Source organism: Amphiura filiformis, chromosome 7 (genome assembly GCF_039555335.1).
Source record: "Amphiura filiformis chromosome 7, Afil_fr2py, whole genome shotgun sequence".
Taxonomy (NCBI): domain Eukaryota; kingdom Metazoa; phylum Echinodermata; class Ophiuroidea; order Amphilepidida; family Amphiuridae; genus Amphiura; species Amphiura filiformis.
In genome coordinates, this window is record NC_092634.1 from 24,864,699 (window position 1) to 24,877,502 (window position 12,804).

A 12,804-nucleotide genomic window follows, 5' to 3' on the forward strand; every position below is an offset into this window, starting at 1 on the left:
CAAAACCTACATGCTGTTTGGGCCTTGTTAATTTCTAATTGGACCCATCAATATACCAATTTTTCAAAGAAATTTGGACCCATTGATATATATCAAATGTCAAAGTTTCCACCAAATTTAACACAAATTATCTTAGATTTACAACTTTTTCCACAAATTATTGTGAAATTTCAACAATTTTGGCTATAGTGAACAGGCAAAACTGGGCTATTTTCTAATAAAATATTAGAAAGTTTGACAAATGGACCCATCCATATACCAATTTTGGCCTAGAAAAAGGGGACATTGATATACAAAAAGGCCGAAAAACGCTACTCATGTTTGCGGCAGGTCCCTGTATATATGGTCATTTGTATACCGAGTACCCCCGGGTGAGATTTATAATGCTCCATTGTGAAAGGTCACTTTTGACTTTGAGAACCCACCAATTTTTTTAAGGTATCTGTATGTCACACAAACTTCAGGTATGTAGTCTGCTACATGTACATTCCATTGGGTACTCTCATATCTGAATGTGAAATGTCAAATACTGGATAGCTGTAGCTGCTAGCTTCTTTCTCATTCGTTACCTTGAACATCATCCTCACGTGGTTCGATTCCAAGGTGAGCATTGATCTTCAGCGCAACGTCGCCTCGATTCATCTCATCAAGCGTTTTGGCGAGTTCTTCCAATGACTTGTTCTTTTTCATCCAGCACCATAATACTCCCGACGTCGGACCTTCTTTGTACTCTGATTCTAGATAGGAGATGAAGCGACTTAATTCTAGTCTATCAGCTAGTCTGCGCCAGTCATTACCGAGTACATCAGGAGGATCAAGTGCTATACAAAGTTCCATGAAAAGGTCAAAGGGTATGGTTGGATTTTCTATTTTCTCATAACCTTTCAGTATTTCACCAAGAAAAGGTGGTAGATTGTATAGCTCCAGCAACTGTGTGATTTAAAAAGAACAGGGATAAAAATAAAGTAAATCAAGACAGTTATATTAATTTCCCCGGCAGATCAGGATATCCTTTGAACAAGGCCTGATTGTTTATTTTTATCCAATCACAAGAGCTTAAAAGCTTATTATATTCACTGCAATAATTAGTAAACAATATTTTATTTCTTAGGTAACGTCAATGGGTCAATACTTTGCTTTGTTGATTGGGTAATCTTATTTGCCTAGTTGAATAGGAGTTCAATGATTTATGAGTCAGAAGAACATCTGCATCCAGCAATGCTGAGGTTTTCATCCGTGCTTAGGCCCCAGTTTTATAGAGAAGAAATACTCAAAGTCTCATTTCTGACAAGAAAACATTTACACAAACGTGTTTTCTACCCTGTATAATGCGGTAACCTACTCATTTGCGCAAATGAAGTCAGTTGCCGATGAACAGGCCCACACTCAAAGCTATACATTGTAGTTTGTTCGGCTTATAATTGGCGAAAATTATTTGTGTTTTTTACTGCATACATCAATAAAGTCCTAACATGCACTAATTGCGCAAATTCTCATAAGTGTGCGCCAGTCAGGCATTTTGCAATGCGCATGTAGCGTAAATGCTACACCAATTGTTTGAAGAATTTACTATTTTTCGTCAGTGAGCCACTGATTTTTTCAAAGCTTGTTGTTTTGATGATCCAACAGCCGATGACTGGCGGGAAATTATGTCACTTCCGGTAGCAATCTCCAAAAATGGATCACAATTTCCCGCCAGTCATCAGCTGTTGGATCATCACAACAACAACAAGCTTAGAAAAACTTAAAAGTCAGTGGTTCACTGACGAAACTGTTAGCAAAAAAATTGCAAGTTCTTCAACTGGTTTTGACAAATCAAAAAACTCTTTCATACAAACCCGATGAATCTGTTTCAAGTAAAAGTATTTCAATTGCAATACAATCGTAATTACTCACAGATCTAACCAAGTATTATAATGCCTAGCAACTGTCAATCAAAAAAAATATGCACCTGGCTGTGCTTGGCTAACCGATCACAGGCTGTGGGGAGTTTGATTGACAGAGATGTCAGCAGTCCTCGAATTAAGGATCTGAAGGGGCACGGCAACTTTTTTAGGGCAAGTTGATAATTGACTTGGATTTTCACTGAAAAGGCAAGGCAGCACGGCAGTTTGTAATATTTCAAGAGGGCATCGATGGCAACTGTTGAAAATTTGAGAAGGGCACCAAGGCAATTTCTCAAAAGCAAAGAAAACACACACAAACAGTTTGATAAATGATTTTATAATGAAGGGGCAGGGCTGGGGCATCAACAGCAACTTCATTAGAGGGCACGGCAAGTGACTGCCGTCGGTAAAGGACATATATTAAGGGCATTACGGCAGTGGGGATGGGCACCCACGGCATTATGCCGTGGGTGCTGTGGGTTAATTCAAGGGCTGGATGTCAGAAATTCTCTGAATACAATCCACTTACATCTCTTTTAATGTCCTCCTTCCTCTTTTCTTCATTATAACCTGTAGAATTAGAAATAAAAATCATCAGCAAGGTAAAGCATGAGTCATCTCATCATAAGAAATCAGTTGGTCTAAAACTGGCAACACCTACTGGTGTAAGGTACACTCCTTATGGACACTCTCTCACATTTTCCTGCCAAATGATGGAATCACATATTTGTCATTATTTTGGTGATGCCTGATGATGGATTTTGCTAAGCACATGGATCACTTTGATACATTTTGTTGAATGTGCGTCACCCAAAACCCACATTTTGAAAGGATTTTGTTGGATATTTTCATCAACATTTAGCTAGTACTATAGTGCTATACTATATGTGCAGATCAGATGGACCAAATAACCCAGAGTTTTCCGGAACTAGAGATAGATGCCGTTGTATGGTGGCGTCTGGCCAGATGAAGGGGGCTATACCCGGCTAGACCCGTGACATCACACAGACGTCATGGGTCTGTTAGATCTGTTGATTAAATGCACTTTTTTGTATATTTATCAGCGTTTCCAACCCTTTTGAAACCATCCTAAGGCATTCCATGCGCTACATGTACAATGTCAAAATTGTGGCTACATCATAGATATCTGGGGCATCTCAGAGCATTACCTGGTCTTCGCATATGAAAGTAATTAAGGTGTTCCATCAAAGCTTTCGTCGTGTGCTGCCACCTAGCGGTGGTTCCGGGAACGTTGCGTCAAGGTCAGTTACAGCTAAATCCTGTGTTGATCAATATTTTCACTCTTTTGATCAATTGACCAAATCTCACCATGACTGTTATAATCAATCAACCTTACCCATCCAAGTGGACAAAAACCCAAAAAGAATTCAGTACTACATAAACAATGAAACAAGTTAATTCTATCAGCTTTCCCCTTTTCATTAAATTCTGATCCTTACTTACCACCCATTTCTCGTATCTCCTCTGCAAGATCCCTCCTTCCGCTGTCTTCCAAAGCTTTCGCCAATGTCTTCACCATGTTGGTGTTCTTGGTCATCCCTCGTTTCCACTGTACCAGCGCTTCAAACACACGGTCTCCAGCAACTATATAACTAAACTTGATCTTGTAAACATCCATGGGTGATAAACCTAGGAATGTTGCAACTTTTTCCCATTCTGCGCCGATCTTCTCACTGAGATCACGGAGTTGTTCTTCCTCTAGAGTTTTGTTTATGTAGCTGTAACTACGTGACAGTTCTGGCCTAGCTGTATTTGGATTTGAAATTGAGAAAATCATTACTAGAAAGGCTAGCTCTCGTAGGCCCTGCACGCCACACATCGGTAAATATACAATACGCACCCACCCCCGCAACAACACACTGGTAACTAGGTTAAGGTTTAGAGTTAGGGTTGCATACAATTTAAAGTTAATTACAGATTATACATGTAAACAGATCATGTTAATTGAGACCTGTTCTATCTCACAAAACCTGGAGCATTTTGGCAGATCTGATTTTGAAATACATACAAGTCATACAAATCCTGGAGCATTTTGGCAGATCTGATTTTGAGATACATGTATATTGCAGGCCAAAGACACAGAAATGATAAAAATTAGTCACATTTAAGAAAATTGTCCTTTTTAGGGTCAATGGTTGTGATACCGAAAAATTTATCAAAGCACAAAATTATATCAGAAATAGAGGATTATTTAATCAATAAATGCCCACTGACTTTTTGTTAATAATCCCTCAGTGACAGGGTTGTTTGATTTAAATCATGCCGATTTAAATCGAGTTAAATCACTTGATTTTTTTCTAAATCACTGATTTGAAAACTTTTTTTCCATTTTTTACCATTTTTGATAAAAGTTAATTTCTTGCTTAAATTGACTTATTTTACTTCATAAATGCTTCTACAACTTTTGGATACAATTAAAATACCTCTATGATGTCACTTTATCTATTGCTAAAAATTCATCTTCAAGGTGCAGAATTCAACAGGTTTGTTCCCCATGATTTTACCAAATTTTTTCTTTGAAAATTTTCACAAGTAAAACCATGTTTTGATTTTTGTAAATACCTGGTAGGATTATGCATATAACTAGCATTCCACTGGTACTCTTTTGACTTTATCATGGGGTACAGCAGTTCTTGGAATCAAAAATGTCAAAAAAATTGATTTAAATCAAAAAAAATCTGATTCAAATAAAAAAATCAACAACCCTGGCTCAGTGGTGTGTATCATTTTGGAAAATTCATAAGTGTGTTTCTCATAAGAAATGCATTGATACTAAATGTCTTTGAAACCTTGACAAATTAGATTATTCCAGTTGGAATAAATATACCCCATATGGAAGATATAACCTTAATCTTTCACACACGGAATGTGAATTTCAAATGGGGTTTTAATTACCTGAATGGGTAACTCCACTTGAAGTCTCTACATCCCCTGTGAGGGAGATTAAGGTCATGTCTTCCATACATTGTAGGAGGTGTATGGATTTCAACTGAAATAATTCCTTGTATATCTTTGGAAGTATACAGCTAAAGTAGTGGGTTATTTTTTCATTAGATTTGCCAAGTAAAATGTTTAAATTACTTGCTTTCTATGGAGGCTGGTCGACTGCATATCCGTCTTTACACGCTTTTCAATAAGGAATAAATGCTAACCTCTCGTGACATCATCCAAGCAGCAAAGTTCATTTCCCATTGAAAAGCGTGTAAAGACGGATATGCAGTTTACCGTTCTGTATGACTCAGTATTTTCTTTACATCAAAATTAAAAAAAAGAGGAAAATTTTGATATGTTCCAGGTTTGTGGATAAGGGACACATGTTCAACTAACCTGTAGCACTGGAAGGACTAGATGCATCTGGTTCATCTTCATCTACAATGTCCCGTGATTTATGTGGTTCCTCTTTCCAGTCTTCCACTTTACACACCAGATCAACTCTATGGCATTTTTCAAGGGCATCACACAAGTCCTTAAACAGATCTAATTTTTTGTAGTTCCTTTGTTTCCAATTAACCAGCATGTTAAAAACACAGTCTTCAAAACCTCGGTGGGTCAGGTGTAGTTGGTCCAGCTCGGCTTTCTTGAAACCTAGGAAGGTAGCGAGCTTGTCGCATTCATGTCCTATATCATTTGCCAACTCTCGCAAGTGTACTTCTGAAGGATGGCGCTTCAGCTTTGCTATGGAAAGGAATTACAGAAAATAAACATGATTTAGATAAAAAATACAGAGATGCAAGATTAAGAACCACATGATCTGGTCATGGTGTCACAGAATCTGATCCAATCAAATGACTTTATTATTATCATCAGCTTGTCTAGCAACAAAGTGTGATATTAAAACCGATTACTGACCCTGACTCCCCGAGCATACATTGTTGCAAACGGCTCATTATGATGCCAATTTTCTTATTTTGATGTCTTTTTGCTTCCTATCTTTAAACAAGTATTTTAAAAGCAAACATAAAATATGTTACACACATATGTTTGACAAATTAGGGTGCAGCCCTCGCATTAAGGATCTGAAGGGGGGGCACGGCAACTTTTTTAGGGCAAGTTGATAATTGCCTTGGATTTTCACTGAAAAGGCAAGGCAGTAAGGCAGTTTGTAATATTTCAAGAGGGCATCATGGCAACTGTTGAAAATTTGAGAAGGGCACCAAGGCAATTTCTCAAAATCAAAGAAAACACACACAAACAGTCTGAAAGATGATTTTATAATGAAGGGACAGGGCTGGGGCACCGACGGCAACTTCATTAGAGGGCACGGCAAGTGACTGCCGTTGGTAAAGGACATATTTTGAGGGCATTACGGCAGTGGGAATGGGCACCCACGGCATTATGCCGTGGGTGCCGTGGGTTAATTCGAGGGCTGGTAGGGTGTCCACTACCAGGCTAGGAAATAAGTGGTGGCCAGGGGCCATTTGGCTCCCATAAAGCCCCAAAAGGCCCCTGGTTCTCTTGAAGTAAATACCTGTGACCAGGGGCCACCTATTTTTGTTCAAACTGGCACCTGGCACTAATGGTCATTTTGACTATTAATTAGAATTGTGCATTTTGTTCATAGAATTTAGGATTATTTCTTGCATTCTCTGCCTGCATGTTCATATGGTTAATGGTTATTAAGGCATTTATCATAACATTATCGAACATCAGTAATTATGTGCTTTCAAAATAGCCCCTGGTGCATTGTCAATGCACCAGGGGCTTGAAATGATTTTCAATGATTGAAAATAGCCCCTGGTTTCCTGTAAAACACTGTGACCCAGGGGCTATTTTTTTACAAAGTAGCCCCTGGTCCGGCACTTCTTATTTCCCAGCCTGTCCACTCCTGAGTGCGCCAACCTGGTGATATTTAGACATTTCAATATGCTGGCGAAGTTATGTAATAATCGGATTAACTACCATAGCAATAGGTGAGAACAATTTTTGAATATACCGCGCTGCACTGGTATGTTCACGCGGTACCTCTGCATTGAACCATATCATACTGATCACTTGCACCTGTAAAATTAATAATCTATGATTGCAGACATACACATATGATGAGTGCAACCTGCTTGTATTGCAGCGCAATATAATCAAAAAAAAATTTCACCTATATTGCTATGGTAGTTAATCCGATTTATTACGTCACTTCACCAGCGCATATCCAAACATAAATCACCATTGACATGGACATCATAGAGGAATAAGAGGATGTGAATTTTGTGAACTAATTTTGATGAAAAAGTAGTTCTATTGAGATGTGCACATCATTGAAGGCACTATACAAATAATAAATTTACGATTATGAGAAATAGAAAATTGTTGAGAAATTACCTCTTTTCTCAGCTGCCATTTTTCATCTGCAAAAGAAAAACAAACAAATATTATTTAGGGTAAAAGAAAAGTACTGTCATGGTATTGAAAGTGAGCATACAGTGTGGACAAAATGAGTTATTGTAGTATTACTGCTATAATTTGGTCAATTCTAGTCTGAAACAAACAACCTAGATTCATATCTGTTGTAAAACCGTAAGTTATTAGGGGTCAAAATTTGCTGATTTAAAGTGCCATTTGTGGCTGAACCACTTTAGGGGGCCCGAAAATTCTGTAGGGGGTCTAGACATTTCTCTTTTGTTTTGAATTGGTCAAAGACAATTTGCACATTGTTAATCCATTCTGAATATAATTAGGACCTATATAAGTGCACTGTGACATTATCATTGGTCCTTCAAAAAAAAAAAAAAGTTGATTTAACAGACTTACGAAGTGCTGATTTTGACCCCCCCCCCAAAAAAAAATCCCAACGAAATTCAAAATCTATCTTTTTTGGCATTAGGCATTTCAGACACAGCCAGTGAATGACCATATTCAACAAGAGGGTCATTCCCAATTTTCGTCAAGGTCGCCAAACTTTGACAGCCCGACATTCACAAACGAAATGGAATTTGAATTTTTTTCTGGTGATCTCACTTACATTGTAGGGGTTCATGAAAGGTGCGTTTGATTTGAGCTAAATGAGAACAAAATCCAAGAGGGTGGGTGTATCATGCAATGATGCATGCATGCATGCAGCCATAGGCCTTTAGGTACAAATTCTTGGGAGCAGAAGACACCAAATTGGTGTTTTATGGGGGTTTTATGACCTTTGACATTCTTTTGTGGCGAGTGACATGGATGGTCTTTCAATTTCACGCCGAGTGTCCTTGACAGGTTTGACTATATGCTTGAGTGGTCATAAAACAATTCAAAAGATAACAGCTCTGCTCCGATAATTCCAAGCTATTGTCTGAAACTGCTCCTCGGAAGATACAATGTATAAGAACTCAGTCATCAAATGATAGTCATATAACGACCAAAAGATAAAGGACTGACTATCATTGAAGACTGAGTTCCACAGTCTAGCCCCGCAGGGTCACTCGCATACCAAAGTGAAGTGGTATGTATGCATGCTCGTCCCCAAAAACGTCGAAAAAGGGTTGATTTTTGGCTTTGTGGCAGCGTCGACGTTTTTAGAAAAAAGGAAACTTTTCAGGTAAAGTTTTGACGTTTAGGGTATCATTTTCAACTTCCAGTTCGACGTTTAGGGTAACTTTTTGGCAATGCCAGCACCGGACCGACATTTATTCACCTGGGTTACTACCGATGTCTCTTTAATTCTGAAAAGCCAAACTTGAAATAAATGATGTTTTATGTAAATTTCATGGGGCACATAACTCTTTCCCCTGGGACTCTTCTTTAAATTACACTGTAGGCCTACATGTACCTATTTAGTGCGTTGAACAATTTTATATGGGTGTATAGTTTCAGTTTACGCCAGGTCCATTTTCATGATTTTAGTTTCTTACGCTGAATTACGCCATTTAGGGGTAAGATTTACAGAGCCTTTTACGCCAGGGGTGAAATTTTTCCCTCATGAGTAATCGCACTGCGTACAGACAAGCTGTTAGTTTATATTTTACTCTGGAACCTAGAGTAGATGAGTGTATTTTTGAAGTACAGTCAACAGTTCAGGGATGATCCCCTCCTCTTTACGAATAATGAAAAGATTACGTGTTTGTATTGTTCTCAGAAAAAACCTGGGTTTTCTACTCATGGCAGTCTAGCTGAAATACAGCAAGATAATGGACATAAAATAGTAAAGTGCAGTAAACCTGTATTTTAGCTAGTATCTCGAGCTACATTGTACTCCGGGGGGAGTCTCTACTAGCAAGTAGCATCATGGACGTACTAAATATAAGGGGCAGTGGCGTAGCCAGTGGGGGGGGCAGGGGGCCGTTGATGGCCGTTGGTTAATGAGAGGCCGTCGGTAGACGGAAAGTGTTGGTGAAAATAATTTGGGTGATAAATGGACTAATATTTGTGTATCAAAACGATGCACTTGCATTTGTCGGCATGTGCCTCATTTCACATAAAAGCTAGGAATAAATACCAGACTCATCTCTGAAGTGGAGGTCACTTCAAATCATCCCAAGTCACATGGCTTAGGAATACAGAGAACATTTCTTATATAATTTGACTTGGGGATGATTTGAAGTGACATACACTTGATGAGTGCACATGGTATTTATTCCTAGCTATTACCAGTATGTGAAATAAGACACATGTAGCAGCTGACAAACTTATCATTTTGATATGGATGTACACATTTTATTTTGCTTTTACTGCACAGTGATGAAAGAGAATGGAAAATTGTATAAAAAATGTTTAAAAATTGAATTATACATAAAATTAGTTGTTTTTCGGTTCCTAGCGCCTGATATCCTTTTTTTTGCTCTTCACTTTTTCAAACCATTGAAATAAAAATTGGGGCAACCATTCACAACTTCCGTCGGCAAAAAATATTTCCGTCCGTACATTTACAAGTTGTGCCCCTTCGGTTCCAAAATCCTGGCTATGCCACTGATAAGGGGGCTGGCATTTTCTTTGGAAGGGGGTTCCCAAATATGTCGGTGTCCAGAGTCAATTTTTTATGCCCCCCCCTATCACGGGCCAAAATATTTACGACCCTCCCCCTAATCTTGGGTCGAAATATGTCGGTGACCAGAGTCAATTTTTATGTTCCCCCCTATCACGGGCCAAAATATTTACGCCCCCCCCAATCTTGGGTCGAAAAATTTATATGACCCCACCCCCCCCTCACACACACAGAATCAAGACAAATTATTCATTGGCGGAACTAAGACGCGAAGCACGAAGAAAGTGCATGGAGCGCGTTAAAATTTATATCGTAAACTTGTAAAAAAGGCGCGCGTAAAAATTGTGTAGATTGTACGCACATTTCGATTATGAAATTTTAAGTCAGCCCTCAATAATTCTATAAATATAACCCCCCAGTTTGGGTGTTAAAAAAATTTATATAACACACCCTCTATTTTTGGTCTGAAAATTCTCTGACCCCCGGGGGAGCCCCGAAGAAAATGCCAGCCCTAAGATCTTAGTACTAGTAGTATTGGTAGCCCGGGTTGGTAGCATGCATCATCAGGCATCGATCATCATGATCATGGACATAAATTCAAGGTATTGGTACATTGCAGTACGACAGCAACTTAGCTCACTTCCGGTAATTTTTACCGGCGTGACCTCTGCTGTTACGTAACGTAATGTTGAAAATCAGGTGGCAAATACAGTTTTTCAGAAAACATCAAAAAAATGGAATACACAAGTCGTTTCTCCCTTCATTTCCATATTGAGCCCATAGATAAGATATGAAACATGAGTATAAGGCAAACAGTAACGTGTAAAAGTCCAATTATTGTGGAGAAAATGAATGTTTATTGTGCGCAAGTAGCCTAAAAATGAGAAAAAATGCATGTCACGATCACCAAAATGGTTATATCTGCAACTATGAGCCAACGCCGGTCGTATGCTTTTCTGTAATGATAGATATTAGCTAACTTGAGCTTGTATTAAATTTTCAGCGAAAATGATTGGTGGAACAATCGAGTCGTAGGTTGGAAAGTTGCTTTCAAAAGCGGCTTCCCTCATAATCGTATGCGTGACCATTAGTGACCAGTGTCCAGCAGGAAAATTAACAGCCGGCCTTGTCCATATAATCGATTAATAATTGTCAGGATCGTCCAGTTGATTACAGTGATATTTATTTATTCATACAAAATACTGCCCTGTCTTATTAAATATCGAAGTCAATATAAAACGTAATTTCAAGCCATTTGACTGAACTTACAAACAGTTTATAAAAGATTATTGTTGAGCGAGACACTGAATTAGAAATAACATTGCAAGCGGTACGAGAATAAGTTAGCAGGTTGTGATGGTCTAGTGGCTAACGCCGTGCCTGAAGTGCGAGAGGTTGGAAGTTCGAACCCTACCATATCGGTTTTGTTTTTTAAATATTTATGATAGTAGTAATCAACTTTCAGGAAGGGTTTCTGATCATTTGAAGCAGAAATAATGAGGTAAAATGAAAGAAAGCATTTTTTTTTTATCTTGACCGCTTATGGTGTTCTATTGAAGATAATTAAAGTTACTCTAGACAACGAAACGCTGATTCCAATTATGTGTATGTCTGGGTAGGGTGTAAGAACGGTGAAAATTACAAATAATATTATGCCAAAATATCAGGTTTGAAATTAAGTAAATTATGGCTGACGCTATCTTATTTTTTTTTAATACGTAGCCTACGCATAAAGAAAAACATTGCAAATGTGTCGCATAGAAATATTTTCAATTGATCATAATACTGACGGGCCGACACACATACACCATAGGCCTAAAAGAACAAGAGAGAAAAAAAAGTCGAAATGCTGTAGGATTCGAACCTTCAACCTCTCGCACTTCAAACCACGGCGTCAACCACTAGACCATCACAACCTACTGTACCATTCCCGTATCTTTTGCAATCTTATTTCTCATTCAGGGACTCGATCAACAATAATATTTTTAAAACTGCTTTTAAGTTCAGTCAAATGAGATGATATTACTTTTTATATTGACTTCAATATTTTGTAAGTCAATGCAGTATTTTGCTTGAATAAATAAACATCACTGGAGTCAACTGGACGATTCTGACGATTATTTGACGATTATTTATTATTTGATATAATGACAAGGCCGGCTGCTATTTTGCTAGTGACACTTGTCACTAACGGGACACGCACGATTGAGACACGGGCCGTTTTGAGAGTAACTTTCCAACCTACGACTAGATTGTTCCACCAATCATTTTCGCTGAAAATTTAATACAAGCTCAAGTTAGTTAATATCTATCATTACAGAAAAGCATACGACCGGCGTTTGCTCATAGTTGTAGATATAACCATTTTGGTGATCGTGACATGCAATTTTTCTCATTTTCCGCCACTTTGGACATGTTCAAGCTTCTTTATTTTCAATATTATTCAACTTTTACTCGCTTTTTGTTCTTTACACAAATGTTTGGTATCTTATCCGTGATCATGGTACGCAATTTAAGCAAAAAGCGACCCTTGTCTCCCATTTCTGGAGCTATTTCGCTAAAACATGTTTGCCGGCCAAATTTTCAACATTTAGTTACGTAACCCGTGTTCACCAACCCGTAAAAAGTTTCTATCGAACAAAAGAGGTCACGAAGTTGCCGTCGTACTGATTGCGATCAGGTATAATTCAATTGTAAGGCATGAAATTGTAATTGTAAAAATTGTAATTTTAAAATTAAAAACAAATTACTTACCAGTCCATTGGCCAAGTATCTGGACACCAGGAACATAAAGATGACATTTGAAAATAAACATTAATCATCATCATTATTTATTATCATTTGTGACATTGTGTAATCCAAGCACGGGATTGGATTACATGCAAGGAAGCAAAGGGCAAGGCACTGAAAATTCACCAGCTGCAGAATTCGGCTCTTTTCAAGGTCGAGTCTAGTCTTAGCAAAGTCATTGCGAGTGACGGTGTTTGAGCACGCTGTCTT

At 38.2% G+C, this 12,804-nt stretch overlaps 1 protein-coding gene and 1 long non-coding RNA gene across 2 annotated transcripts in view; one reads left to right on the forward strand and one right to left on the reverse strand.

Moving 5' to 3' along the window:
* Window positions 1-12,804, forward strand: part of LOC140156942 (uncharacterized) — a 67,893-nt gene that overhangs the window by 13,232 nt on the left and 41,857 nt on the right. The gene's annotated exons all lie outside the window — the stretch shown is intronic.
* LOC140156321 (uncharacterized) lies at window positions 118-12,694 on the reverse strand. The gene is made up of 6 exons (XM_072179301.1): window positions 12,559-12,694; window positions 7,224-7,249; window positions 5,235-5,582; window positions 3,351-3,653; window positions 2,416-2,456; window positions 118-930 (listed from the first exon to the last, which is right to left on the reverse strand). The coding sequence occupies exons 2-6, from the start codon at window positions 7,240-7,242 to the stop codon at window positions 559-561; spliced, it is 1,083 nt and encodes a 360-aa protein (XP_072035402.1). The 5' UTR covers window positions 7,243-7,249; window positions 12,559-12,694; the 3' UTR covers window positions 118-558.